The sequence below is a fragment of the Perissodus microlepis genome, chromosome 17, assembly GCF_051167445.1.
Source record: "Perissodus microlepis isolate ML-2025 ecotype Zambia chromosome 17, ASM5116744v1, whole genome shotgun sequence".
In the NCBI taxonomy this organism is placed as follows: Eukaryota; Metazoa; Chordata; class Actinopteri; order Cichliformes; family Cichlidae; genus Perissodus; species Perissodus microlepis.
The window spans coordinates 997,501-1,024,871 of NC_140477.1; the positions used below are offsets into that span (position 1 = coordinate 997,501).

At 42.6% G+C, this 27,371-nt stretch overlaps 2 protein-coding genes across 3 annotated transcripts in view; both read right to left on the bottom strand.

Moving 5' to 3' along the window:
- Window positions 1–27,371, bottom strand: part of rabgap1l (RAB GTPase activating protein 1-like) — a 94,668-nt gene that overhangs the window by 37,699 nt on the left and 29,598 nt on the right. For both annotated transcript variants that reach the window (XM_084910489.1, XM_084910488.1), the window contains exon 14: window positions 1,386–1,499. In XM_084910489.1, coding sequence (XP_084766615.1) covers window positions 1,386–1,499 — 114 coding nt within the window. The remainder of the gene's footprint in view (window positions 1–1,385; window positions 1,500–27,371) is intronic.
- Window positions 20,219–26,881, bottom strand: gpr52 (G protein-coupled receptor 52). Its single transcript, XM_084910494.1, has one exon. It carries the CDS (start codon window positions 25,019–25,021, stop codon window positions 23,903–23,905), a length of 1,119 nt encoding a protein of 372 aa, XP_084766620.1. The 5' UTR covers window positions 25,022–26,881; the 3' UTR covers window positions 20,219–23,902.

Sequence of the window (27,371 nt, forward strand, 5' to 3'; positions counted from 1 at the left end):
AAGGTGCAAACGCATAGAAAAATCTGCGTTTTCAAAAATACCCGGGTACGTGTGGACATAGCCTTAAATGTCCTGAAGTTCTCCAGAGGCCTGGTGATGAACTCATGTGATTCAGGTGTGTTGACCCAGGGTGAGATCTAAAACCTGCAGGACACCCTCGAGGCCTGGAGTTGGACACCCCTGCTTTAGCTGAACGAACACTCCTCCTGATTACAGACTTAATGGCCCCACCTCCTCCAAACTGTTCTTGATAACCATGAAAATCAATCTTTGGGTCTCATTTTAAAGTCCACTAAGAAGCTATAAGAACCTAATTCAACACTTTGAATCAACTTCAGACATTATATCTGCTTCATTTGTGATGATGTAACATGGGAACAGGTCTAAAGCCTGTGGTGGTGTACAGAGGCAAAACTACAAAAACTGCGTCTTTGTACAACAAACTATGGACCCGAGTAAAGTTGGGTAAATACATCTATGCATAAACATCTTGGATGAGCACAGCTGCAATCAGGCTAAGAGGACAGTCAGAGATTAAGATTGGATTTATACGACCTTGGCTTTTGTCTGCACCGTGTTATTTCACAGAGAATTACCTCAGGACCCAAGTCCACTGGGGACTCTATCATTTTAACTGAGAGAAGGCAAAGCCGTATTACAGGCGTGTCCTTTTGTGGCTATTCCCTGTTAAATATTTTACATGTATGCATGGATGGAGGTAAGATTTTACTGTATTACTTTTGGAACTTACATTATATTGTTGCATCTGTATAAAAAACACATGCATGTAGGGCATGCCCCAACATCCTTTCAACTCTGCGGTTTATCCCCGATTACGCCGAACAAAGGCCGCAACGTTTCGTCTCGTTGTCTTAATAAGTCTCAAGTATTTTGCAATTATACGGCTTACTTATCGCCTCGACTTTCATACTCAAAAATCATTTTTGGTTGGCAATATGAAGAAATCTCCCACCTACATAACAGCCACTGTATTTTTCCACTTTTGAAATTGGAAGAAAAGATCAATGACTGTCCACAGAGTGGTGCGTATGTCCAGTAGGTCACGTGTAGGAAGGGTTGGTGTCGATGCCTCAGTGTGCACTGTCAATCATTTACTGTGGAGCCAGATTGGAATGCCAAGCTAATTCCTACTAAGCCATGCCAGACCAAAAAGATTATTAAAAATGATGGCCGGCCTTCCAGGAACAGGTTAGTTTTACCACACATACAAGAATTAACTCTTAGCTGAGAACTTAGAACAATTCTGCCATAAAGAAGGCAAAGTACCACACTACTGTAACCAAGAGCTTATTTTATTATAATAATAATAATAATAATAATAATAATAATATCTGGATCTTATTACTGTCACGTGTCAGGCTTACCTTGCAGATCTTGTACAGCGAGTCCTGTCCGTCTCCATCAGAGTCTTTGAAGTAGTCGTGTGCAGGAAAAGTGCGGTGGATGTCACGGGTGATGACACTTTCCTGTGCTGAGTCCTGCAACACATATGAAATAAATGCTCTTTACACGTATGCCAAGTCAAGTGTTTATACCCCCAGAAAAACCTATACCACATTTGTGGTACAGTACAGTGGAAAGGGGGATTTTCTTGGTCAGCATGCAGGAGTTCAGGACATTTTCATCTTTTCTCCCTTTGGAAATGGAAAAGAAATGGATGCAGTGGAAAAGGAGGCAACGTACTGTGCTCAAGTCAGAACTGACAGTATCAGTTCACAGGTACCAAACAAACCAACATGTCACTGTGTTTGTGTATTAGTCTTCCCTCTTTTCTCCTGCAACGCCCCCCCCCCGGGCTCCAGTCGCTTCGTCTGCACAGTCTAATCCACAGCACTGCAGTGCACACACACACCGAGCACGGCTGCTTATTTTGCAATGTGCTTCTCACTCACAAACAAGCATACACACACAGACAACGTGCTATGTCACGTCCCCCCTCTCACACACACACACACACTGCAAACACAACCGAGGGAGGACTGGAAGCAGAGTGTTCTCCAACAACTCACTGTAAGCTGAAGATAAACCAGCGCTGAGCCTGGTCGGCCTTGATGTGCATCACAGACACAAACAGAGAGAAAAATAAAGAATAAAACTTTGATTTTTTTCCTTTCGTGACACTAGTTAAGATTTTAAGTTCAAGTATCCAGAGTCCTCACTACGTACGACTCTGGATACTGTAGCTCCTGTGAAAACTAAGGTCTCTAATCAGAAGTACCTGACTCCGTGGTATAATTCTCAAACAGCCTAAAGCAGATGACTCGTAATCTGGAGAGGAAATGGCGTGTCACAAATGTAGAGGATCATCATTTAGCCTGGAGAAATAGTTTGCTGCTTTATAAGAAAGCCCTCCGCAAAGCCAGAACATCTTACTATTCATCACTGATTGAAGAAAATAAGAACAACCCCAGGTTTCTCTTCAGCACTGTAGCCAGGCTGACAAACAGTCAGAGCTCTGTTGAGCCAACCATCCCTTTAACGTTAACTAGTAATGACTTCATGAACTTCTTCACAAATAAAATTTTAATCATTAGAGAAAAAATGACCAATAATCATCCCACAGATGTAATATTATCTACAGCTACTCTTAGTACCATTGATGTTAAGTTAGACTCTTTTTCTCCAATTGATCTTTCTGAGTTAACTTCAATAATTACTTCCTCCAAACCATCAACGTGTCTTTTAGACCCCATTCCTACAAAACTGCTCAAAGAAGTCCTGCCATTAATTAATTCTTCGATCTTAAATATGATCAACCTATCTCTAATGGTCGGCTATGTACCACAGGCCTTCAAGCTGGCTGTAGTTAAACCTTTACTCAAAAAGCATCTCTAGACCCAGCAGTCTTAGCTAATTATAGGCCAATCTCCAACCTTCCTTTCATATCAAACATCCTTGAAAGAGTAGTTGTCAAACAGCTAACAGATCATCTGCAGAGGAATGGCTTATTGAAGAGTTTCAGTGGAGTTCCACAGGGTTCAGTGCTAGGACCAGTTCTGTTTACATTATACATGCTTCCCTTAGGCAGCATCATTAGAAGACATAGCATACATTTTCACTGCTATGCAGATGACACCCAGCTCTATCTGTCCATGAAGCCAGATAACACACACCAATGAGTTAAACTGCAGGAATGTCTTAAAGACATAAAGACCTGGATGGCCGCTAACTTTCTGCTTCTTAATTCAGATCAAACTGAGGTTATTGTACTCGGCCCTGAAAATCTTAGAAATATGGTATCTAAGCAGATTCATACTCTGGATGGCATTACCTTGGCCTCCAGTAACGCTGTGAGGAACCTTGGAGTCATTTTTGACCAGGACATGTCCTTCAACGCACATATTAAACAAATATGTAAGACTGCTTTCTTCCATTTGTGCAACATCTCTAAAGTTAGAAATATCCTGTCTCAGAGTGACGCTGAAAAACTAGTTCATGCATTTATTACTTCCAGGCTGGACGACTGTAATTCATTATTATCAGGATGTCCAAAAAACTCACTGAAAAGCCTTCAGCTAATCCAAAATGCTGCAGCAAGAGTCCTGACAGGGACTAGAAAGAGAGAGCAGATTTCTCCTGTTTTGGCTTCCCTTCATTGGCTTCCTGTTAAATCCAGAATTCAAAATCCTGCTCCTCACATACAAGGTCTTAAATAATCAGGCCCCATCTTCTCTTAATGACCTTGTAGTACCATATCACCCTATTAGAGCACTTCGCTCTCGCTCTGCAGGCCTACTTGTTGTTCCTAGAGTATTTAAAGTAGAATGGGAGGCAGAGCCTTCAGTTTTCAGGCCCCTCTTCTGTGGAACCAGCTTCCAGTTTGGATTCAGGAGACAGACACTATCTCTACTTTCAAGATTAGGCTTCAAACTTTCCTTTTTGCTAAAGCATATAGTTAGGGCTGGACCAGGTGACCCTGAATCCTCCCTTAGTTATGCTGCCGGAGGTTTCTTCCTGTTCAAAGGGAGTTTTTCCTTCCCACTGTCGCCAAAGTGCTTGCTCATAGGGGGTCATATGATTGTTGGGTTTTTCTCTGTATCTATTATTGTAGGATCTACTGTACAATATAAAGCGCCTTGAGGCGACTGCTGTTGTGATTTGGCGCTGTATAAATTCAATAAAAATTGAATTGAAAGTACCTCAAAGAGGAAAAGCAGTCTTCTACAATGCGAGCTGATTTACACAGCTCTCTATACTGGTTAGAATGGTTTTATGATGGCTGCTGATTCAACAAGCATAACAGATATACTGTAGTGCCTACAGACTAACTTACACATTAAGCTGGTGATAAAACACTAGACGAAACAAAGCAAACAGAGTTTTGCAGTGTCATCATAACATTTATGATGCATTACTATGTAAATGCAAAGGCTTTGGTTTAACACTGGCCAGGAGCCGAATATCAGACTTCATCCATCTATAATAGTTTACAATAAAAAAACAGTTATTTATATAAAGACTTTGCTCCTGCCTCGAGTCACCCGGGGCGTCAAACCTTCATACAGCTGTTGAGCTGCAGATGGTTTTTTAATGTTCGTTCTGTTTTGCAATTTAAAATGTAGAGAATAAAGTCATGCCAGACTTTAAGTCATTCACTACAAAGAATGAGTTGGCTAATGTTGGAAAAATCACTAGAAACACAGTTACGCACCACATTACAGTGAATTTATAACTACAACACTAAATTAAAGTCATCAATGAGCTAATCGTAACTGTCTGCTTATTATGAGGCTCGTATCCTACAACAGTCTTCTATTAAATGAGTGAAAATGCCCAAACATACATGAACCACACACACGTTTGATGGAAGCCGCTGGCACAGCCGAGCGTATTTAAAACGATGCTGCTCTTTAGGAACGTCTGCAAAGTTGTGAAGGTTTGATACCTCGACCTGGTGTAGCCTAAACCAATTATGTCAACACATTAAGATTACATGGGTAAATTAATAACAGCGTGACGAAACTTGTTGGTGTTTTTATGCTGCATTCCTTCTCTGTCTTCTTGAAGTACAGTCACAGAAAGACTAGACATCAACTTCGTTTGTTAAAAACAACCTTTAAAATAATTACAGGGTAATTATTAATGGAATATTTTCGCAGTTACGCCATCAGGATTAATAAACCCATTTATGACACTGTAATTACCACTGCAGCATCATCATGGACCAGCAGGAATCTGCTTGACAGTGAAAGTTGTAAACAGTTTGATTTAATAAACCATGCATGCCTCTGCTAATTAACAGCCTCATTACTCAAAAAACACCAAAAAAAGAAAAAAGGCAGGACGTCCTCTAAGCAGCTTAATGTCCTTCCTTCTTGTTTATATCCTTTCTTCCTCTTCTCTCCAATTTCCTCCTCTCCTTGAATTCTTTCCTCCTTTGTTCGCTTTTCAAGCTTATCTTCTCCCATTTGCTATTTCCATATTGTACTTTCCACTTCATCTCACACTGTAACCTCGCTTCTATTGCTTTCTCCATTTCCTCCTGCTTTCTATGATCTCTTTTGTCTTATTTTCTACCTCATTTCCTTGCTTTTCTATCCCTCTCCACCTCCACATGGCCACCTAAATATTTGAGTCATCTTCTGTCATTTTCAGTGCAGAGAGCAACTGTGCAAAGCTTTTTCAGCAGTACAGTGTTACTATTAGGGCTGCCACGATTAGTCGACTAGTCACGATTACGTCGACTATCAAAATCGTCGACGACTGATTTAATAGTCGACGCGTCGTTTGAAGCTTTGTAAGATCACAAAAGACGCAGGAATAAGTAGTAGGATTTAAGAGTGTAATAACGGACTGAAACAGAAGATGGCAGCACTGCATGTACAAGGATGCCAGCTGCCGTTAAACCCCGAAGAAGAAGAAGCTGTGTCCCAGAATTCATAGCGCGGTCCAGCTCAGTTTCCAACAATGGCGGCAGCTAGTTAGTTTTAATATTTCTCTTATTACTCTTTCTGGGTCACAAAATAAACATCTAACATATTTTCAGGCGAGAATGTAGCTGTGTAAACCTCAAATATCTGCTCAGTTTATCAAGACACCACATATTTTCAAAAGCGCTCCGACGTTTTCGGAGACGTCTGTTACCCACTAGCTAGATAGCTAGCCGGGGTTTAACGCTCACTAGAGCCGTGAGAACACCGGACTCCCGGCAAATCGTTTTCAAACCCACCGCTGTCTTTCGCTACTCAGGTTAAACATGATGTATAAGTCACTTAAATAACTTAAATATGTTATTGTTTGGCTTTTTTTCAGTATTTTATTTGTTCCTGAGTAAATCGTTTCGGCTGAGATTAAAGTTATAGTTTTTACACAGCTGAATAAACATCAAGCAGACAGCTGATTATTAGAAGTGTGAGATGCTCAAGAATATACTCTGGAGTCCTGTTATATTTTAGATAGCAAGGAGCAGATGCCTGAGTTTAAGCTTCACTGAAACAATCTGCAAATTTCATTAAAATGTAATAAACTGTCATCTTGTCTTTATTTTTAGTTAGCACATACCTTAAACACTTAAAGCTGTAAGCTAATGATAGTTATATAAGAGCAGATGCTGCTGGTGCAATAAGCTGTATGTCCAATGAATGCATGATCTGATTAGTCGACTAATCACAAAAATAATCGGTGACTAGTCGACTAGCAAAATAATCGTTTGTGGCAGCCCTAGTTACTATGCAAAAATACAAGACAAACCTCTTCTCTAATGCTGGCCGTCCACATCTTTATGTGCCGGTTTACTTTTCTATGAAATGCAAAGTTGTGGCTCAGCCAATGAGGAAAGGCCACTCATTCCTCACAGTAGCATAAACATTAATGGTCATCAAACCTTCCAGGAAACTAGAATCGTAACAATAAGCAGGGCGACTCTGTGGTTATATACCTGTTATGTATTTCACTGGCATGCTTTATGCTTAATGGGGAAATTCCCAAAGTGTTTCCCCACATGGGAGAGAGCCCAGCACACTTTGGCACCTCGGGGTCATCAGAGGTCACCAGAGAGCTGGACGTTATCAACGAGTGTAGCGCGGACAGAAGCAGCGCGCACAGCATCGCTACCGCAATCGCCACAATCCAAAGCGCCTTTAGCTCGAATATCTTTTTACAGCTGCCACAGGAGAAGGAACAGAAAAGACAATGAGGGGGATCCAGAAGGCTGCTAGTGATTGTTAGCTACCAGACAGGGGCAACAGTAGGACGAAGGATCTGCGGCTGTGATAAGACCAAGGTGGGAGCACCATCTGAAGAAAAGTCAAAGCTATTCTTAGCCGCGGGTAATCCTCCAGTAACCCAAAAAGGAAGGCGATTGCAGATGTTCGTGTACACAACAGGTAGAAGAAAGGATTTCTGGGGAAATCAGAACATGCACAAGTTTGTGAGCTGCTCCACAGGAGAGCGTTAGTGAGCCTGAAATGGTCAGTTTATCAGTAAAGCCTGTTGAAAACAGAAATGCAGTAATATAGGCGTAATCATGGGGGGGGGGCAGCCGTCAGAGCAGCAAACAACACCCACCAAACAGACTCGTCTTCTGACACCACGCAAAACAAAAAAAACAAACAGATGTCACATGACCTGATGTCCTGATTCAACACTACCGTGTCCATGCAACGCTTCATTTTTGTGCCCCTTGGTGGGTTTAAAGCTAACTGGCTAAAGGTAGAAAACAAGACCAAAAAGAGAAAAGACTAACAAGAGAAGAACAGGAGAAGCAGAAAGCCCTGCAGAACGGTACGGGGAGAGATCAAGATGGATAAACAAGCAGAGACAGATGAGACAGGAGTCGAGAAAGAGGTTTAAAGAGAGGGGAGCGATACAAGTACCCGGAGAAGAACAACAGGCTTCTGTAATCGTAGCCTGGGGGCTCGTTGGGCAGACAGTCCATTACTCAGACCTCTCCAACAGGTTACCTACTTAACACGCACGGCTAAAAATAAAAACTGCTGATATGTCCAAACCTGCACTCAACCTCCACATCTGTCTACATCCACCAGCGTTTCATTACCCACACAAAGCTGACTGATGGAAGCAGCTCTGGAGGCTTTCCTCTGTGAGAAACACACATTCATGCTCAACTGTGACATATAAACAAGTGTGTTCAAATCATTATTTAATACACAAATTTAATTGGAAGCACTTTAAATGGGTTTTTATTCCATCCAGTAAAAACTGTCACTGCTTTGGATTAACTGTAACATAAACGTGGCCTCTAAGCCTCGAGTATCCACTTCTGACAATAGCTTTCCTTCATAATTTTGGTTCTATGACTGCAACCAAAAACTAATAAATACGTATTTTTCTGCTTCTGTAGGCATCTCCCTGCATCTAAAGAGGTGGACACTGAAACAACCCAATAACAGTGAAAAATGAAAAAGTACCTTCTCTGATACGGAGCAAAGAAAGAACAAAAGAAAGTCAAAGTAAGAACTGCACAAGGACATTTACTTGATTAAAGGTGCTGAATAACACATTCAGCTGGGAATATTTCTATTAGATCAGTTCACAACAACAGTCGCCTCAAGGTGCTTTACATTGTAAGGTAGACCCTACAATAATACATATTGTATGACCCCCTATGAGCAAGCACTTTGGCGACAGTAGGAAGGAAAAACTCCCTTTTAACAGGAAGAAACCTCCAACAGAACCAGGTTTATCAGTCTAATGAACCTATGTATTATAAATCAGAAAACAATGTGGTCATTTTGAATGTTGCCCAGGTAACAACGTGGTTATCAGCATTAAATGAACTGATTATAAATATATGAGAAAAAGTGAAATAACCATTTAACTCTGTGTATAGTATCTGCTAAAACGTCACTGGAGCAAAAAGGATGGTAGGTAGTAGTTAAAAAAACTAATACATGAAGATATATGAAAAAAAAAAGAGCAGACTTTAATGACTGATACTTAACTACTTCTATGGCTTTAGGGAGCCAAGCAGTAAAAGGGCAGCTGCTTAATGGGGGATGTTTTAAATGTTAATTACAGCCATGGGAGCTGGGCCTTCATTTTACACTTGAAGGTAACATAAGCAAACACCTGCCATGGTTGAAAACTGTTTATTCAGGAGCCGAGTGACCGAGTTGACACCACACTTTGTCTTAAATGTGGTTGACAGGTTAGCTTCCCTGGTCCGGCTTCCCCTCGCGTCTCGTCAGAGGGGAAGAATGAAGCCGGGGGACCTTTAGGCATACTGGGTCGTGACCTTGACAAATGCCCTCATGCTGCTCCACTGGAAGATTCCACCGTATCAGGCAGAAGGGTGTGCTGTGCTCTGGATCTACTTATGTTATACATGTTGGGAAGCAACATGAGAGTCTATTCAATTAAAGACTGAATGCTGTCTGTATCCTTGCATTGAAATTTATACATGTATAACTGCAAACAAGTGTCTTAATGGCACTAAAATACAGTATATAGGTGTCTGGGCAGATGTTAGAGCAATCAGTCAAAACACTGCCCAGAGTTGCCTTTTCTCATGCAGGAGCCAGCAGGAGTCTGCTTCAGCTGCAGCTACTATAGTAAACTTTGTGGTTTGGATGAGTGTGCAGAGTACAGAGCACCACTGCATGCTGTAACTTCACAGCACAATCTGACATCACACAGATTTATGCCCAATTAGCATTCTCAGCGGCAGCTCTCGTGTAGCAACGTTCAGGGCTGCAGAGTGTGTCAACACGGCTTATTTGATATCGCAATGCAAGAAAATGGACCCTACTCTGCCACTTGAGTTAGATCTGGAACTACATCATTTTTTCCCAACAGTATGAACAAACTTATCGTGGAAGGCATCGGCGCAGAAGCCAGCGACTCCATTAGTCGCTCACCAACGAACGACTTGGCCCCATGAACAGACCAATCGGCTTTGTGGGGTTCTCTGCGGCACCGAGGAGCCTCGGATCATTTCTGAACATGAGGCATGTTAGAACAAAGTGAAGTAAGGCTATAAAAATGACACGGTCAGTACTTCAACAGTTCGCTTCAGAAGCATGAGTCAGTCTGTCCATCAACAGCACAAAATCCTGTCAAAATGTCCTTGAGTGAAATAATGAACCACCTACCTGCTCTCACACTGTCAGGCTCTTTGGATAAAAGTGGCAGTTTAATGCTCTACATGTAGAAATGTAAATGCAGAATCTCAGAAGCAGCTCCATCCTTATTATACCGTTCTAGAGAGCAGCGAGCTCTCAAGTAACCCTCCTTTTCTGACAGTGTTATGCAACTCCCGGGTGTGGAAGGAGCCCACGGGTGCTGGCTGGTGAACCCCTCGACTCAGAGGCAGCCACGCTTTGTTAAACCGATGAGGCAGAAGCCAAATATGCTGGGTTTAGACAGCTGAACACTCAGAGCCCACTAAGTCCTAAAGTGACAGCCTGGCCAATCAGAGGTGGCGCTGGAAGCAGCTATGAAGGCTGCGTGTGAACTGAATGTGTGTGCAGAGAATAATTACAGAAGGATTCAAATGTAAATATTCCTCCATATTTATACAATAAAACTACAAGATGGCTGCAAGTCAGAAATGTAATTCTATACCCTTTTACTGTGTTTTATTTACCTTAAATATGCACATGTTGGATGTCTATTTGGTGCACAATCATTAAAGGAGATGTAATAATTTCAAGGCGGTGCACTATATCGATATCGGCTCAATCAGCGAGGTCGACATAAATCCTTTACATATGTGCAGAATAAAACTCAAAGGTAGATGTGAGGTGTGTGTGCATTTATACCACAACGTGTGAGAGTCAGTTACTGTAACACGATTTCATGCATAACTAATAAAACATGAAAGTTTCGGTCCGACCTTCATTCGAGACTCCAAAAGAACAAAACAAAAGCCTTCATACTTCGGTGCAGGCTTGTTGACTTCAGCAACAACCTCGGTCACACACACAAGGACTAGAACGACGTTCCTTTCTGCTCATCAATAATTCTGGGAATGTCTGATTAAAAAGCTACGAGTCTGATTTGGCTACGTCAAAACAAAATCCTGTTGTTAGATTAGTTGTGTGTCTTCTTGAGAAAATGTAAGAGATTGTTTCTTAAATGCCTGCAGGGTATCCAGAGCCCGAGGGAAAGCAAACTGAGAAGGTTTAGGAGAACTCGGAGGTTTTCTTTCTCTTTTCTCCTCATCCTGGACTGTGATAGATTACTTGGTGTGTTCAATAAAGGCAAAATAAACTAGAACGGTTAGTTTAGTGCGCTTGTGTTGGTCTTGTTGTGACTCAAACTGACGAAGATCAGAGAACATTTTTATAAGAAACTAAAGTTCCCAGTGCGCTAGTGAGCAAGACACTGTAGGTAAAAGCAGAGGATTGTACCACTAACCTGGCACTCCAGCACTGAATACTATATAAACTATTATTTCTGTCCGCAGGCATAAACGCCAAACTAAGACAGTTACACTGGACAACAGCTGAGTTACTGAGAGGTGTAAGAGCTGAAAAATGAGGCGACCAGGTCTCAACCGCGGTTTAGAGACAACATTCAGAACATGAAATGCTTTTTTTTTTTTTATCAATGTCTCTCAGAAATCTTGCAAAGTACGATCATGGTGAAAGTTAAACGGTAATACATTTACTCATCAAAACAGTAATTAAATGCTCTTCCTGCTGGTTTCACCGTGGCTCTTAACAGCAAACACACCCGTGACTCTAAAGACAGAAACACAGTCAAATTGTTAAATGTTGCCATCATTGTACTTAAATTTGTCTTGGTTCAAACTGTATGATCGAAGACTTTCCTTCGTTAACGGGAATAAGTCTCTAAACCAGCGGGCCTGTGGAAGCGCAGACCCAACAGTTAGCCTCTCTGCACGCTGTCCAGTAATCGATCCTGTTCTCAGTTAGAAGGCCTCATCCTAACGCTCTACCAGCCACGGTGGAGGATCGGTTGAAAGAAATCTGATGGACTTTGACAGCGACGTCTTCAACGGGGACGAGGAGACAACAAAGGAAAGAGCTGCCCTGTCAGAGCGGCGCATTCGGCACCATATTAGGGAACAGCTGCTGCATGAAGCAGCAGGATGGTGTGTTAAAGAGCACGTCTGTTGCAGAGCTGCACCCTGGAACCGGTCAGACTACGGTCCACATGAAGTCAGAGCCTCAAGACTGCTTGAAAGAAATGTCTGTTTCACTGTGAGGCACCATTTCATTTGTTATTAACTTACATCTTTAAATGAAAACTATGCAGCTGAATAAGACACAGTGAGAAAACTAACAGCATAAACCCAGACAGAAGGAGAATGTGGAGAATCTAAAGTACAGATATAAAGGGAAGAGGAAATGACTTAAACAGGGAGGCAATCTGAGTGACTGACAGGCAGAATATTAGCTGGCCTCTATCTTTGGATGGAGCTTCTTCAATGAAGGAGCGGCACTGAAAACAGGGCAGAAGACGTGCTGTTGCTGTAAACACATGTGCAGTAAACTGTACTTCTACGTGAATCCATATGAACCACAAGGTTGGGCTTCAGCTTGGGCTCTGTGCTTTTTTTCTGCTCTCAGGTCTCTGTGATGTCACCTCACAGCAGCCCCACCCACCTGCTGTTCATACCTTCTGTTTACAACGAGAAGGCAAAGAGAGGGTGAAGCTAAAGCTATCAAACACGCTGAGGCCCAGTATGAAATAAGCAGGATTATTTTTAACTCTGAATCATGCAAAGCTTCTTTAGTATTAATGAAATGAGAAATATTTTTGCAGGTTGCAGGAAGCCTGGTCAGAATAAAGCCTGATGCTCAGCAAACATCTTTCTTTAGCTGTGAATGTATAATGGTTTCCATTTGTTTCCACTGAGCTTCCTTATGGTTTGAGGAAAACTCAAAATGTTACAAAGGCCCAACAAAGGCAATGAAATGAATTTTTTAAGAGACTCCCAAAATGCCAGATTAATCCGAGATTTTGTATCCGAGAGCTTCCAAAGACAGATGCTAATTGTACATGTTAGCGAGGCAAAGACAGACCATATTATTGGCCCTTTGTCACAACACGGCCAGACATCGGGAAACAATAATGACTCTGCCTCTCTGCGGACGTACCTGGCTTCACAAACACTCCTCATTACTTTTTTGCCCCCTTTTCCCTCCGTGTGATGCAGTGAGATATGATATTCAGAGGACACAGCCCAGTAATTAAAACCCAGCTCCCCTTGAGGCCTTTGTGCTTGCTTGCTGGTGAGGAAGTTTCTCGAGGCTTCCCTGGAGGGTGGGCAGTGGGTGGTGGTGGAGGGGCAACAGCTGGCCTGCCTGGCAGATTGCAGATTCATCTGTGTCTGTATCGCTGCCGTGGCATTTTAATGGTGCGGCTGGTTCTGCATTTCAATAAGCCGAGCATGGTGCACGCACACGCTAAATTTCATTTTCCTCACAGTTAAACTGGCACAGCTGTAACTGCAGCTCCGTTTCATTTACCTTAATTAGGACTTTTCATCAACGTCTTTTTAATGTTTTTTCTTTATGAATAAAGAAATACTTCAAAAACGTAGTTTATTTAAAAAATAAACGAATAAAATAGCTTTTGCTTGTTTGACAGTGTCTGTGCTCTCATTAGCTAGCTTAATATAAAAGCAACTGGAACTCGACCCACGTAACAGCTTTTTGGTTGAACAATTAGATTGAAAAAAAAAAAATAAAAAATCTGGTTCCTGCTCCCGAACTAGGATTCAAGGAGCTTTATTGTCATTCGCATCACATGTGAACATGAGGTGGAACGAAATTATGTACACGCGGTCCCAGAGCGAAAAGACACAAAGTAATGAAGAAACAGAATTTTTTTTTAAAGTAATAAATAAATAGTTGTTTGTTTTCATATCTAATAGCGAAATATAATAATAGTGCTGTTTTAACAGCACCCTCTTTCAGAATAAAAGGTAATAAAACAATACAATAAATAATACGATGATATGATAATACTATGAGAGGACTCTAATTTGTCTAATAGTTTGTGTGTGTGTGTGTGTGTGTGTGTGTGTGTGTGTGTGTGTGTGTGTGTGTGTGTGTGTGTGTGTGTGTGTGTATATATAAATAAAATAAAATGTATAATAACAAATTGTAATGGCAGTTTTTTTAAGTCTTTTTATGGAATTTTAGGCACTGCAGTAGTAATACAAAACCATGAAATACAACATTTAATCACTAAGGTCATTCAAAGACGATCTGTGATCTGTTTATCCTGGATAAGCACTTTAGATTTATGACGCCATGCAGATGAAACTTGCAGAGATATTAGCCATTTGCCAGTTAAATCATTTTCATTCATCATCCAATAAATAAAAAATATAATGGAAAATATGAAAAACATAACAGACGGCAGAAACACCCTTCAACCATCATACGAGTGTCCAGCAGGGGGCACTCTGCAACAAACTAACCTTGTAATTTTTTTTGTACCCATAAATAACTAGACATAAACATTAGGGAAATTTGTTTCACGAAGACAAACAAACAATACAATTCATACAATGAAAAATCTTCGAGTTACCCTTAATGATAATAATAATAATGGATTGGATTTATATAGCGCTTTTCAAGGCACCCAAAGCGCTTTACAATGCTACTATTCATTCACTCTCACATTCACACACTGGTGGAGGCAGCTACAGTTGTAGCCACGGCAGACTGACAGAAGCGAGGCTGCCATATCGCGCCATCGGCCCCTCTGGCCAACACCAGTAGGCGGTAGGTAAAGTGTCTTGCCCAAGGACACAACGACAAAGACAGAGAGCCCGGGAATCGAACCGGCGACCTTCCGGTTACAGATACGCTTCCCAACCCCCTGAGCCACAGTCGCCCCTTGTACACTTTAAAGGCCTGTATGTCTAAATATTGCTTCTTCATCCTTTTTGAAGCCCCATGAATCTACAGGATAAGCCTGAAAAACAGAAATGGAATTTTCAGGGCAGATAAACATGTTTCAGCTTCATTAGAAACGTGTCACAGGAGCAACACTGTAACAAGTAATGGCACAGAGTACTGGGAGGGGACAAAAACATCGATGTAGATGTTAGACGTGTTATTTGCAGAGGTGAAAACCACCAAACTGCATTCTGGGTAAACATATCACCATGTGTGATAGGTGGCTGGTGATGAACTGCATCAGCACCTTGTGTCATGTGGCACTTTGCCTGGAATGGTTCTAGTATAGAAACATCAGATTTGGTAGGCGATGCCCCTCTGATGACACGCACCTCTCTCTACCTCTCACACTGCATCACTGAGAGCTCGGTGCATCCCCCAGGTATCTGACATTTTCTGTGCGTTGTCATTTTCACTGTAGGACAGCTGAATCTCTTATGTGGGGACATAAGACCCCCAGGGGATGATAGAGGTGGCATAGTGGGTCAAACACTTAGTGGGTCCATGAAAGAAGATAGACACTTGTTTCACATTGAGTAGTGTGATTTTTTGCCCCTGCGTTTATAGTACGCACCTTTCCATGTGTTATGTTAGAGGCTGTATAACACCAAGACAGAGACATGACAATCTGATCCACAGTTTATCCAGGGAGTACCAAGATGATGAAGGTTAACATGTCCTGTGCCATTCCCAGTGCTCCAGGCTCATACTTCAAACACAAATACTGGCAAACCAGTTTGATTATATCTGAGCTTTTTGTGCTTCCTCACACACCAGAGACAAGCGAAAACCAGAGCTGGCAAAACGTCTGCGCAGGCCATCTGTCACAACATCTGACTTTTAGCTTAATATTTACTCATTATTAATTGTGTAACATAAAAAAGGTACGCAGTTACAATTTGGTTACAAAAGGAGCAAAGCTATGTGTCGTGTTAATGATGGTTTGAGATGAGCTGCCTCTCGCTACTAACCTGCCCAACACAACCAGTCCTGTTGTCCATATAAGGCTCTCAGAGACACAAAGGGAAAGTCTGCAGGTCTGAGTAGGAATATGCCGAGGGCCCAAGGGGGTAGTTTGACTGGCTTATGGTATTTCATTCAGATAAAATGCCTCGAGAGAGAATTAAAGAAGCTGGCAGTGGTTTTCTGGCAGAGCTTCAGTGTCTGAGGTCTGCAGGGAGGGCAACAATAAAACAGGTTTGTCCTCCGCTGTCTGTCAAGGTGTTTGTCTTCGTGTGTCTGAACAGCTAAAAGAGGAATATTAGTGGAAATTATGCCAAATTAAATTAGAATGTATTAAAAGAAATCTTAAAAACTCTTCAGATATTAGTTTAGTGTTGCAGTAATAAGACAAATGGATTAAAGCAGCGGTCTCCAACCTTTTTTGCGCCACGGTTTATGCCCGACAATATTTTCATGGACCGGCCTTGTCGCGTGTCGCGGATAAATACAACAAAATAAAACTAGTACCGGTACCGAAAAAAAGAAGATTTATTCATAACACACGTGAAAAGACCCAGGAAAACCGAGTAAACGATAGAAATTATAACAAAATAACCCTGAAAACCGATAAAAACGCTGAAAACTATACATTTCACACCTGAGCCTCAACTCTCGCGGCCCGGTACCAAACGACTCACGGACCGGTACCAGTCCGAGGCCCGGGGGTTGGGGACCGCTGGATTAAAGCATTTCCAACGTCGATACTTAACGAGCTCCATCCTGTCACAATAAATTCCACTTGAAACAGGAAGAGAGTTTCTGCGGTGAGAGCGGCAGCTGTCTGACGATGATGTCGGCGACAACAGTACCAATGTTTTAAATATCGTTCAAGTTCAACATAAACTGTTGTTGACAAACAGTAATCTGAAAACTAAACTTCTAATTAGCTCTCAATTGTGTTCATTCATTTTTGCAACAGTAACAATTTAACTAAATTAATAAAAAGTAACTGTAATGTGTATTTATCAGATCAGTTATAATTTTTATTCAGTGGTTAATAAAGTGTCCCTAGTTTTTGTTCAAATCTTTAATCCTTTTTCCAAAGTTGAGAACTCATCTAGATGTTAGCATGTTTTACAGAAACCCTCCATTTAATTTAACAATCGCTTTTTATTGGTTACAAATTGATACATTTTCTTCTCTGAAAAAATGTAAAAACTTATTTTGAATTTCTTAACCAGTATAAACTTATCAAGCTTTAAAATGATTACTAATCAGCATTATACATGCATGAGTATATACATCACAGATCCATTACAGGCACAGCTGCTGCTGCCACACACAAATATAAACAGGTGCTCAAGGCTAAGGTGAGATTTTAAGATAGAAAAGGTGGAAAAAAAACCTGCAGAAATGCTGATCGTTACTTTCATCCAGTGAAACCAATGCAGGAAAACTCAAAGCACTCAAACGAGATTGAAGAGAAAGCTGTCAGCAAAGAATCAACTGATGGACAAAAGTGTACCTGTGGCACTCGCCGGGTCCAAAGGTGAAATCGAATTGTGAACTTAAAAGCATCGGATGAAGAGTGCTGGTGAGTCCACATTTTAGACATTTCCAATGTTCCCATGCAGGGCACTCTGCAACGAGTGGGTAGCTAAGTGTTCTGTTTATTGCTCTGGAGCACTTGGACAAGAATCAGGTCCTCTGTGAGGATTGAACCACTGACCATTTTGTCACCATGACAATTACATAAATACTCTGATTAAATGTCACGTCCTCAAAAGCGTGTTCAGCGGAGAGGCACTCGTGTGTCGTCACTGCTGCAGATGCTTTCTAATATATCAGCGTTGTCCTCAATATGACTGAAGAAACTCAGGCCACCCTCACTGCTTCCACAGGAATTAAGAGGGCACGAGGCAGCAGGTGCAACAAGCTTGCCTCACAATCTGTAGGCCTCAGTTAATGTGTTAAAAGTTAAAGTTTGCGACAGTATAATTAGAAAAAAGCCTGAACAACTGTGACTTGTTTGGAAGAGTTGCCAGCAAAGAGCGTCCACACTAGAAGAACACGGCAACATGGCTTAGCTTTGCTAAGTTCTTAACAAACCACAAAACTTTGTTTGTCCATAATGCACAGCAGCGCTTTTGGTGAAAATCAAACAGCATAAACACCTCACGCCAGGTGTTGGTGGAGATCTGATGATTTGAAGATGTTTGAAGGTGTGTCAAAGTCCAGTCCGCAGCACTTTATGTTAAGGTTGGGCGATTGGATGAATATATCGACTACCGATGATAGGCTGAGCCCACCGGCGATCGTTTTTACAGGGGGCGATTTATTTATTTATTTGCCCATGAGTAAGTTTGCTAATAACGACGGAGCTAATAGAAGCAGTCAACAGAAAATAATATTAGCGCTGTTTTAACAGCACCCTCTTTCATCTGCGAGCAAGTGCCCCCTCCTCAGAGTGCGCCCAAGTGCTTGTTGCAAATCAGTCCGTGCATGATTACATTGCTCCGCCCATCAAAAAGTCTGCGCATGCACAAATACATCGCCCATCGTCGATTACTGGACTGATGATTGTCGGCGATTTTTTACATATCGCCCAACCCTACTTCATGTTATTGCTGCTAAAGGTAGTTCTACAAGCACCTGAACCACGGGGTGTACTTAGTTCTTTTATTTCCTTTGGTTGTAGTTCACAATTACAGTTAATCTGTGTTAGAGTTAAAGGACATGTTAAAGGCATATTTTTACCTTATTATTCTATTATTAAAACTTTCTCTTTAGAAAATCTGTGTCAAGATAACCGTTCTAGGAAGCTATGAGAGCACCGGAGGAGTGACACAATCCAGCAGTCATTGCAGCTGCCACGAAGCATTGTATGGATGTCCTCGGTTATTAGCTTCCCTTCAGATAACTTTTTAAAAAATAATTTAGTCAAATATTTGAGATTAACTATTGATGGACTGAATCTTGATTGCCCCCCCAAATGACAACAAATCCAATAAGGATGTGGGTTTAACCTCCCACTGGATGAATTAAAGTTTGAGGACTGCTATAGCTGGCTATGACTAGCTGTCATCTATCAGCTGGATCTCATGTTTTCAAAGAGAAATGGAGGCAATACAAGATGTATGAGCGAGTGTTGGTGTGTGGGTGTCTAAGTGTGTCCCTCCTTGTGCCATCAAAGGCTTTTGGTGACTGCCGCGAGGCTCCGCTATTAGCGCACAGAGACAGGAACTGGTTTCCCCTCCAATTATGACTTCCCCACCTCAAAAGAGGGTCAGGTGGTCCTTTCTCAATCGGGACGGAAGAAGCAGAGTGGCAGGATGGAAAGGGAACGAGGACGTGAGGCAAGTGCTACCATTTGTGGAAATAAAAGGGAATTCCTGATATAGCATTGGCCGTGAACATCAAGTGGGCCTGAACTGGGAAGCTGCTCATGGCTTGACTGTCAGTTTGGATGCGACAGTTTGCAGTTTGTCTCTATGCGGTAACTACATTTGGTTCATTATTGTAATACAAATGTAATCTGAGCACTTCTCATTGGACCCAACAGAATCGGTTATTCCTCTCAGTCGGCTGCTTTGGCAAGACTTTTTCCAGAAAGCTCTCCGTCTCCTCCTGCTTCTCTGTCCACTAGGTGATGACAGTGGGTTTATGGCTGTTGAGAAACTCACTCGCAGTCTAAAAGCATAAGAAATCTGAAAGGCTGATTTAAGACAGACAACTTTATCATATGAAATCTGTTCACACCAACAGAGCACATGAAGGAGTTTTATCCAGTAAAAGAACGACTAGTCTGTGGCAGAGATCAGTCGGGAGAATAAATCTGACAGATGAATCTTTACCTCATCTGTTCGTCATTTACTGCGTTTGCTGTGTAGCCTAAAGATATAACTTTATGCTGGATATGCTGTATCCATATGTACACACAGGTGTATCAGTACTGACTGCCTGCGTCAAAAGGATCAGCACATGTATAACTAAGAGGGATCCAACCTCAGAGCTTAAGCTGATATACCATCATTACAGAAGTGATGAGAGTCACTCGTGTAGGCTGCGGTTGCACTAGGTTGCAATTTTCATTCCATTCTTTCTCTGCAAGGAGTCAGAAGACGAGATGTAGATTTATTGTCCCTCCTCTGTTCCTGGATTTATGTCATTTATAAATGTGCACGGCTTCCTTTCTATTACACATTGAGAACATTTCAAAAACGACTTGTACATCAAAGCGTCGTGCCCATGTTTGCTGAGGCAGGTGTGAGCTAATCACATGATTCGGCCACAAAGTAAAAACCCATGTTTCCGCTTTCTGCAACATTTTGAGCAGAGAAAATATGACGACTACTCTCAGCAGGGTGTGAATGCAGCTACTGATACACAGAAACACACACACTGTCCAAAAGCAATGTCTACTATTTTCACCTTTATTAGGTTGGCAGCAACAGCAAAAACCTTTTGACAAAATTTCAAATTAAAAAAATAGATACTGTGCAATTTAACACACTCGCCTCCTACTCAAACATCAGCCTAGGTGAGTTAACGAAAACGGGTCCACAACACCTGCCAGAACTTATTTTGGCTGTACAGCAACAACAGATACACGCACTACATACTCATATGCAGTATATTGTATAAAGATTCAAACATAAATTAAATAAATATATAATATTTCCTTTAAACACTTTTTACTAAAAGCTTCTATCAAAGCACTTAAAAGGAAGGTGACATAACCGTTCTGATTTTTTAATACCACTTCAGTTTGGTCAGTGTAACACAGACACACAAATCATTGATTATTAAACACTCGGCACTTTGCTTGAAACCTCGTGCCAGGACCACGTTTCACATGACCTGCTACACGAAAGCCTACAAAGGCATGAACACGTGTGCATCTTCATACCAGTAACTGATCTCCACTTTAAATGTTCTTAAACATTTTGACAACTGCTCTATTTTATTTTATGTCATTACAGAGTTTTGCTTTCGTGTTATTGTTTGTCACCACATTGAAGATTTTACAGGTCAGAATAATTTCATCTACTACCCGACTAATACGCTCCCAAAGTGAATACAAAAACACAAGCTATCAAAATAAAATATATATATATATAGAATATTTTAAGTCTAGTATTTGACACAGTCCCTACTGTTATACCTCATATATGCCAGATCGTATGGCTGTTGGAGTGAGTTCACTTGGACATTTCTATAAATGTAGATATCAAATAGCAGAACATGGAAGTCAGAAATCACATCAACGCTGATAAAGTTATGAAACGACCCATTTTCAGTTGCAGCGACGACCCTCCTGAACTTAAAGAAAAAGCTAAACGCAGTGACGACGTATCCTCGGATGTGTAAAGTTTCACACGGTACGTGAAATGTTTTTAAAAAGTGCAGCATGACCATGTGATGGCAATTATTCTCAAGATAAAATACACTTTTCCTACAAAATACACCTTTAGGCACATAAAACAATCTGTAATGCATTAACGTTGCATTAAAGTTGCAACTATTTGAAATCCAACACCATCGACCACAGTGGAGTATTTTGAAGAATGCTGGCGGTTCCTCTGAGGACCTGCACACATGTCCACAGCTTTTCACTTTTGCCTCATTTTTTTGGAGCATCTGCCTCCAATTTCACTTATTTGAATAACCCCCAAAACAAAAAATAACACTGCCAGCAGTTACAGTAAACTATATGAATAAACCATTATTAGTTGCTCCTGGAACAAACTCAGACTGACCACAGGCCGGTGAAGACACTACAGCCTGAGGATTAATCAAAAGAGTCTAAGATCTCATTACAATGATTTTAGCTTAAACTTATAGGGTGGCCAGAAAGACTAAACTGGAATGCTCACATACTCCATGTCAAACATGTCAACGAGAATAAGACTCAGTTTTACTGGCCCTACAGTAAAACACCACAAAGCAGCCTTAAAATGATGGGACGATCTAGCTGCTGGACACCGGCCGGTGTCCTGCAGGTTTTAGATCTCACCCTGGGTCAACACACCTGAATCAAATGATGAGTTCATTACCAGGCCTCTGGAGAACTTCAAGACATGCTGACGAGGTCATTTAGCCATTTAAATCAGCTGTGTTGGATCAAGGACATCTAAAGCCTGCAGGACACCTCGAGGCCTGGAGCTGGACACCCCTGGTCTACACAAAGAAGGGTCCCACAGCAGTAGATCGGACAGTTACAGTATCTGGGAGCTGTGTTTGCTGTGTCTCCTGGTTTCCTGCGTGGCCGTTATGCACTACAGGGCCTAAACCACAAACTGCTGACACTACTACAGGAGCCAAATGGTAATTTGGCTAAAGACTGTTGCTGTATTAATGTGAAATTAATGTTCTCATTTGCTACTCATTTGACACCGGTCAAATGAAAATATAAATGCATTTTATACAAAGTGGAATGACTGCACTACCGTGCTGTGGTAAAGTGGGAGTCAGTCTGTTATGTAGATTTTCACGTCTATTTCAGAACTGGGAGAAATAAAAGACGAGGCAAAAATAAAGCGCACCGCCAGATGACCAGTTCAACGAACAAAGACGAGGTAAACAACCAATAGCCTTAAACGTTCACACAACTCAGCCTGTCATTTTTTAACTGCACAGCAACCTGCCGACAGATCGGGTCACATTAATGCCAGCCCCAGTCATCTCAATACTATCCTTCACGTGAGCCACCCAAAGCACAAGAAACTTGTGACATCTGAGGCCCCGCACCAGTGTGAATGTGTTAGTGGGTTCAAAGCCACATTCAACAGTAAAACAGCTGCATCCTCAAAGCAGCTCATGTAGAAGAAAAGATTTGGACAGTGACACTTATACTGCATCTTCATCTGTGGGTTCACAATCCAGCTGTCATTTGTATAAAGAAAAGATATTTATTGGCTGGTTCAAAATCATGAAGTCATGCATCAAACTGACTGAACACTCATAATGGGAACATCAGGAACGCTGAATCAATGGGGGGGGAATTTCTGATGCTTGTGGAATACAAAGCACAGAGGGAGACCTTGCACTATTTTACTGACTTCAGTTAAGCGTCATAGTATGAATCTATGCTAAGCCTGACATAGCCTTTGTTCCAGTTTGGAAATAAGGTGCTTTGTCGTGGGGGGAGCACGAATCAGCTGATGATATTCAGGTCATATTAAAGTTGTTTAACAATCTCATACAGGCCCAATCACAGCAGCACCTGAACTGATGGACATTTGATGACCAGCAATAAATAACTGTGTTAAGCAATTTTGTTCATGTTGTAGGACTTTAAGTTCATTTAAAGGTTTTAGTGCTAAAGCTGCACCGTCCCTTGGTATACGAGATATGATCTGCATAACTGTCAGAACAGAATTACATTAAGTTTACTTTCTAAGATTAGCAGCACTTATTCATGTCGTAAAATCTTTAGCTTAAATCTCAGCTGTAACCGATCACCCAATCAAGGGGGGGGGACACCTGACGTAACTATGACTCCACCTGCTCACTTCTTAAAAACAGTCAAAGCCATTTTCCGTCGTATTTGTCACAGCAGCACACCGGCTGCTGTCACTGTCGTATGTGTAACATTTATATGGATACGTCTAATATCCACTTAGAACCTTTAAACAGGTCTGTGAGCACAACTGTAGATTACACTGTATCTACTGATGACAGACACAAAGAGCATGAAGACATCCATTAGACGGTTGCTCTGAATCGCAACCACTAGCAAAGGTTAACAGACATGAAACGGTCACATTTGATTTGTGAGGAGATATCTATGAATGTTTTGGCATTTACAGTTTTGTCTCTCCGGTAGATCCGATCTCATCGATGATGTGCACAGAGATGTAAAGGCTAAGAGAGCCTTCGCTGTAATGTAGAGTAAAAGCCACCACAGAGCGCCCGTTTCGCTTGAAATCTCAGTTTAGATGCTGCATTCATCTCCTTGAAAGGGTTTTAATGCAATTACCAGTGCCCAGGATAATGTCACAGTTATCCACTGAGCCCTGCCAATTTAACTACGAGTTAACTAGCTGCTAAGCATGCTGGGATTCTTATTTCCTCATCCTGTAGGAGGCATGGCTTCAGATGGAGCACGAGTTTGCCCTCTTTCTTGGTTTAGGCTCGCCAAAGTCCCGGTCATCTGCAGCACAGTGGCTGAAGGAGCAAATGGTCTGCGAGAGCCTGCGCATGCCCAGCCGGAACACACTATTAGACAGGCTGTAGATGACACAGTTGCAAAAGCTGTTGCTAATGGCCAGCCAAGTTGTTATGAAGGAGAGGGCAGGGCTGTCCAGCACGTGGGAGCTTTCTAGAAGAAAGTAGATTATGTAGGGCAGCCAAAGCATATAGAAAACACTGGTAATGCGAAAGAGTACCATCGCGTAGCGCCGATCCGGCCCGTGCCCCCCGTGATGCCCGCCACCATTCCCTTCACCGGCCTCCATCTCCTGGCTGGGAAAACGTGCACGTCGTTCGCTGATCTCCCTGTTGTGTTGCTGACAAATGCGGAAGATGTGGTAATAGGTAAAGCAGACCACAAGGGCAGCAGGCGCATAGAGCAAGCACACCACGAAGCCTGTGAAGAGGGCGGAGGTGGGCCAAGAGTGTGCGCACCACTCGAAAATATCCCCGTGATAGCCCGGCTTACCCCAACCAAAGAAGGAGGGGGAGAAAATCAGGCTGGAATAGACCCAGATGAGAGTGATGCAGCCTCGTAGACGGCACGGAGTCACCAGCTGGTTGTAGGACAGCGGCTTCGTTATAGCCAGGTACCGGTCCACGCTGATACAGGCCAAGCAGGCCATTGAAACACTCTTCAGAACAGAGATGACATAGCTGAAAACTTGGCATGTGACTGGCTCCTGGACACTGGTTGGGTAGTGGAGTAACGACAGGGTGGGCACCAAGCAGCTGAGCCCCACCAGCAGATCGGCGTAGGCCATGGTCTGGATGAAGTAGCTGGTGGTGTAGTGGTGCAGCAGAGGGGCACAGTGGAACACAAAGATCACCGTCAAGTTCCCAGCAATAATTAGTACAGTTAGCAGCACGATGACAGCGGTCTCCAGAATACAAGCATCCAGGCCTCCATTCAGCCCCCAGCCCAAGGGACAGGAGTGGTTCGAGGCCCTGCCAGGAACGAAGTCTCCATGGCTGATGTTGGCAGTGATCGAAGGGTCTGTTGTCAGTTCAGACTGGTTCATTGTTCTGGGTGCCGTCCAGGTGGGTCAGGACTGCGGCGTGTCACCCATAAAGGCAGCTGGGCCGAAATTGGAGATTCTCCTGTCTCCCTCCTGTTTTTCGCCAGGCGTCTGCAGCCAATCTCAGTTCACAGAGCTCAGCATGCTCCCTAGCGTGCCCACGCTTTCGTTCGCCTTACTCTCATATCGCTGCTCGGTCTCGATCAAATGAACGCAGACTGGAGGAAAATCAATGCAGCCGCCAGCAGCGTAGGACAACCCGTTCGGCTCTCCTTTCCAATAATGCATGGTCAGTGAAAGTAGTGGGTGGGCAGCGGTCAGTAGTACGAAGAAAGGTGCATTCCTTCAGTAAACCTAAAGCTTCGGCCAGCACGTATCCCAGCGGTGAGCTCACTTGCCGCTCTGCCTTGCAGTCGGTGGCCTCATCGTCTGATTTAAATGAGAGTTGCCACCAGGAGGCTGAGGGCAGGAGATGTCCTCGCAAGGGCAGAGAGCAAAGATGATGCGAGGGAGGAAATCACACAAGGTTAAAGCACGAAGTCCAAAGCTCCACTCACATCACTACAGAGCTCAAACAAATATGGAGCATGTTGTTTCTATTTCACTCCTTAAGAACAGCTGAGATTTTCTGGGTGCCGCTGTGGCTCCAAAACACATTTTAGGTGATCGCTATGTTTAATTAAAGCATCAGCGATGTATAATTAAATTCATTTCTTTATTACAATCCAAAGTTTCACTGTGTGCCAGAGTGTTTACTATGTAACCGCAGGCTTCCCTTATTTTGGTGGTCCTCCGGCCAGTGTCTGGAGCCCGTGTATGGAGCCCGTGTATGCCCAGCTATTGTCTGAATCAAAACACAGACACGGGCTAGAACAACATGGGGATCTCCGCGGGAGATAATGTCACAGCTCTCTCAGCACACACAGTGGTGAGGGAAAATGTGTTTACAAGGCATCCCTAGGCAGCATGAGGTAAAGCATCCCAACGTCCAGATGACTTCTGCCAACAACGTGAAGTTTAAATCCAAATGTGCAAACTTGCCTCTCAGTGTTCTGGACTGCAAGTTGTGAAAAAGACAAACCAACGTAAGAGTCGAGCGGCTGATGAGTGTTTGATGTCAGACTCTCATGCAGGCAGACGTGAGGACTTTCCAGGAGAAATGAGAGGCCACCTGAATAACTCAGCGCTCCAATCACTTTGACTCCACAGCAATCCTGTCGCAGACACTTGCAGAGAGGGGTTTGGGAATGAATCGACAGTCGGCTTATTTACCCAACAAAACTCGACACTTCCATTTTCATTGTGGTATTCTTGAAAATCTGGCAGCACCTAGAAGGGCTCGGGACCTTGTCCTCAAGTGCTTAATGCAGCCGCAGATTTTCCAAGTTGCCTTAGTCCTTTCAAGTGTTGTGGAGGGGGTCCTATAGCAGCGCCTCCAACTCTTCTCTCAGTACATCTGTCGCCCGAACAAAACACTGACGGTACAACAAAAGGGAATCCGCTCTAGCAGCATAAAGAGAAGAAAAGTCCCAGTCGGAGTCCCGGCCTTTTTTTGAAAATGGTCCCTTTTATTTTGGATAAACAGAAAAAAAAAAACCAACACGTTTGTAATTAATAATTCCTCAGATCCTGGCACGCTGAAGGATATGAATGCAATGCATCTGTCCAAAGCAGCAAGTAAAAATGAAAGGCAAAAAAAGGGGGGGGGATGACTGCGCTGATGGAAATGAGTTAAATCTGCAGCGAGAGAAGCGAGGGGATGGAGAGTCCCTCAGCCCTGGTGCAGTGAGGAGAGATGCTGTGACTGGCTTACACTTCCCTCCCTCCCTCACCACACAATCTCTCTAGCTTGCACACTCCAGTCTCTCTCTCCACACACACACACACACACACACACACACACACACACACACACACACACACACTCCCTCCCTCCTTCTCGCTGCTCACAGCCCTGCCTCCTCCCCTCCCAGCTGCACCTGAGGCTCCCTGCCACATTATCCTGCCTCAGACTGGCTTTCTCCCAGAGGTACATTTGGATACATTTCCTATTTACATATCACTTATCTCTCAAACTCCATTTCTATTAAGTGAAGCTCGTCTCACTTTTTCTCCCCTTTCCTGTTTAGTCACACAGCCCTTCATTGCACACATACCATAAACATACACTATTCACATTTTAACTGCAGTTGAGCAGCTTTATGTATTTAAAAACACAACAAACAAAACTACTGAATCTAAAAATATTCAAATGCAAATTTCATAACATCGGTGAGTCATAATATGTACAGTGTTCAGTCTCAGCTTGCCACAAACAAAGTGTACATAATGTACATGAACACTCAGTTAACCT

Excerpts from the sequence above, each read along its gene's own strand:
- gpr52 (XM_084910494.1), bottom strand. The coding sequence starts at position 25,021 with ATGAACCAGTCTGAACTGACAACAGACCCTTCGATCACTGCCAACATC.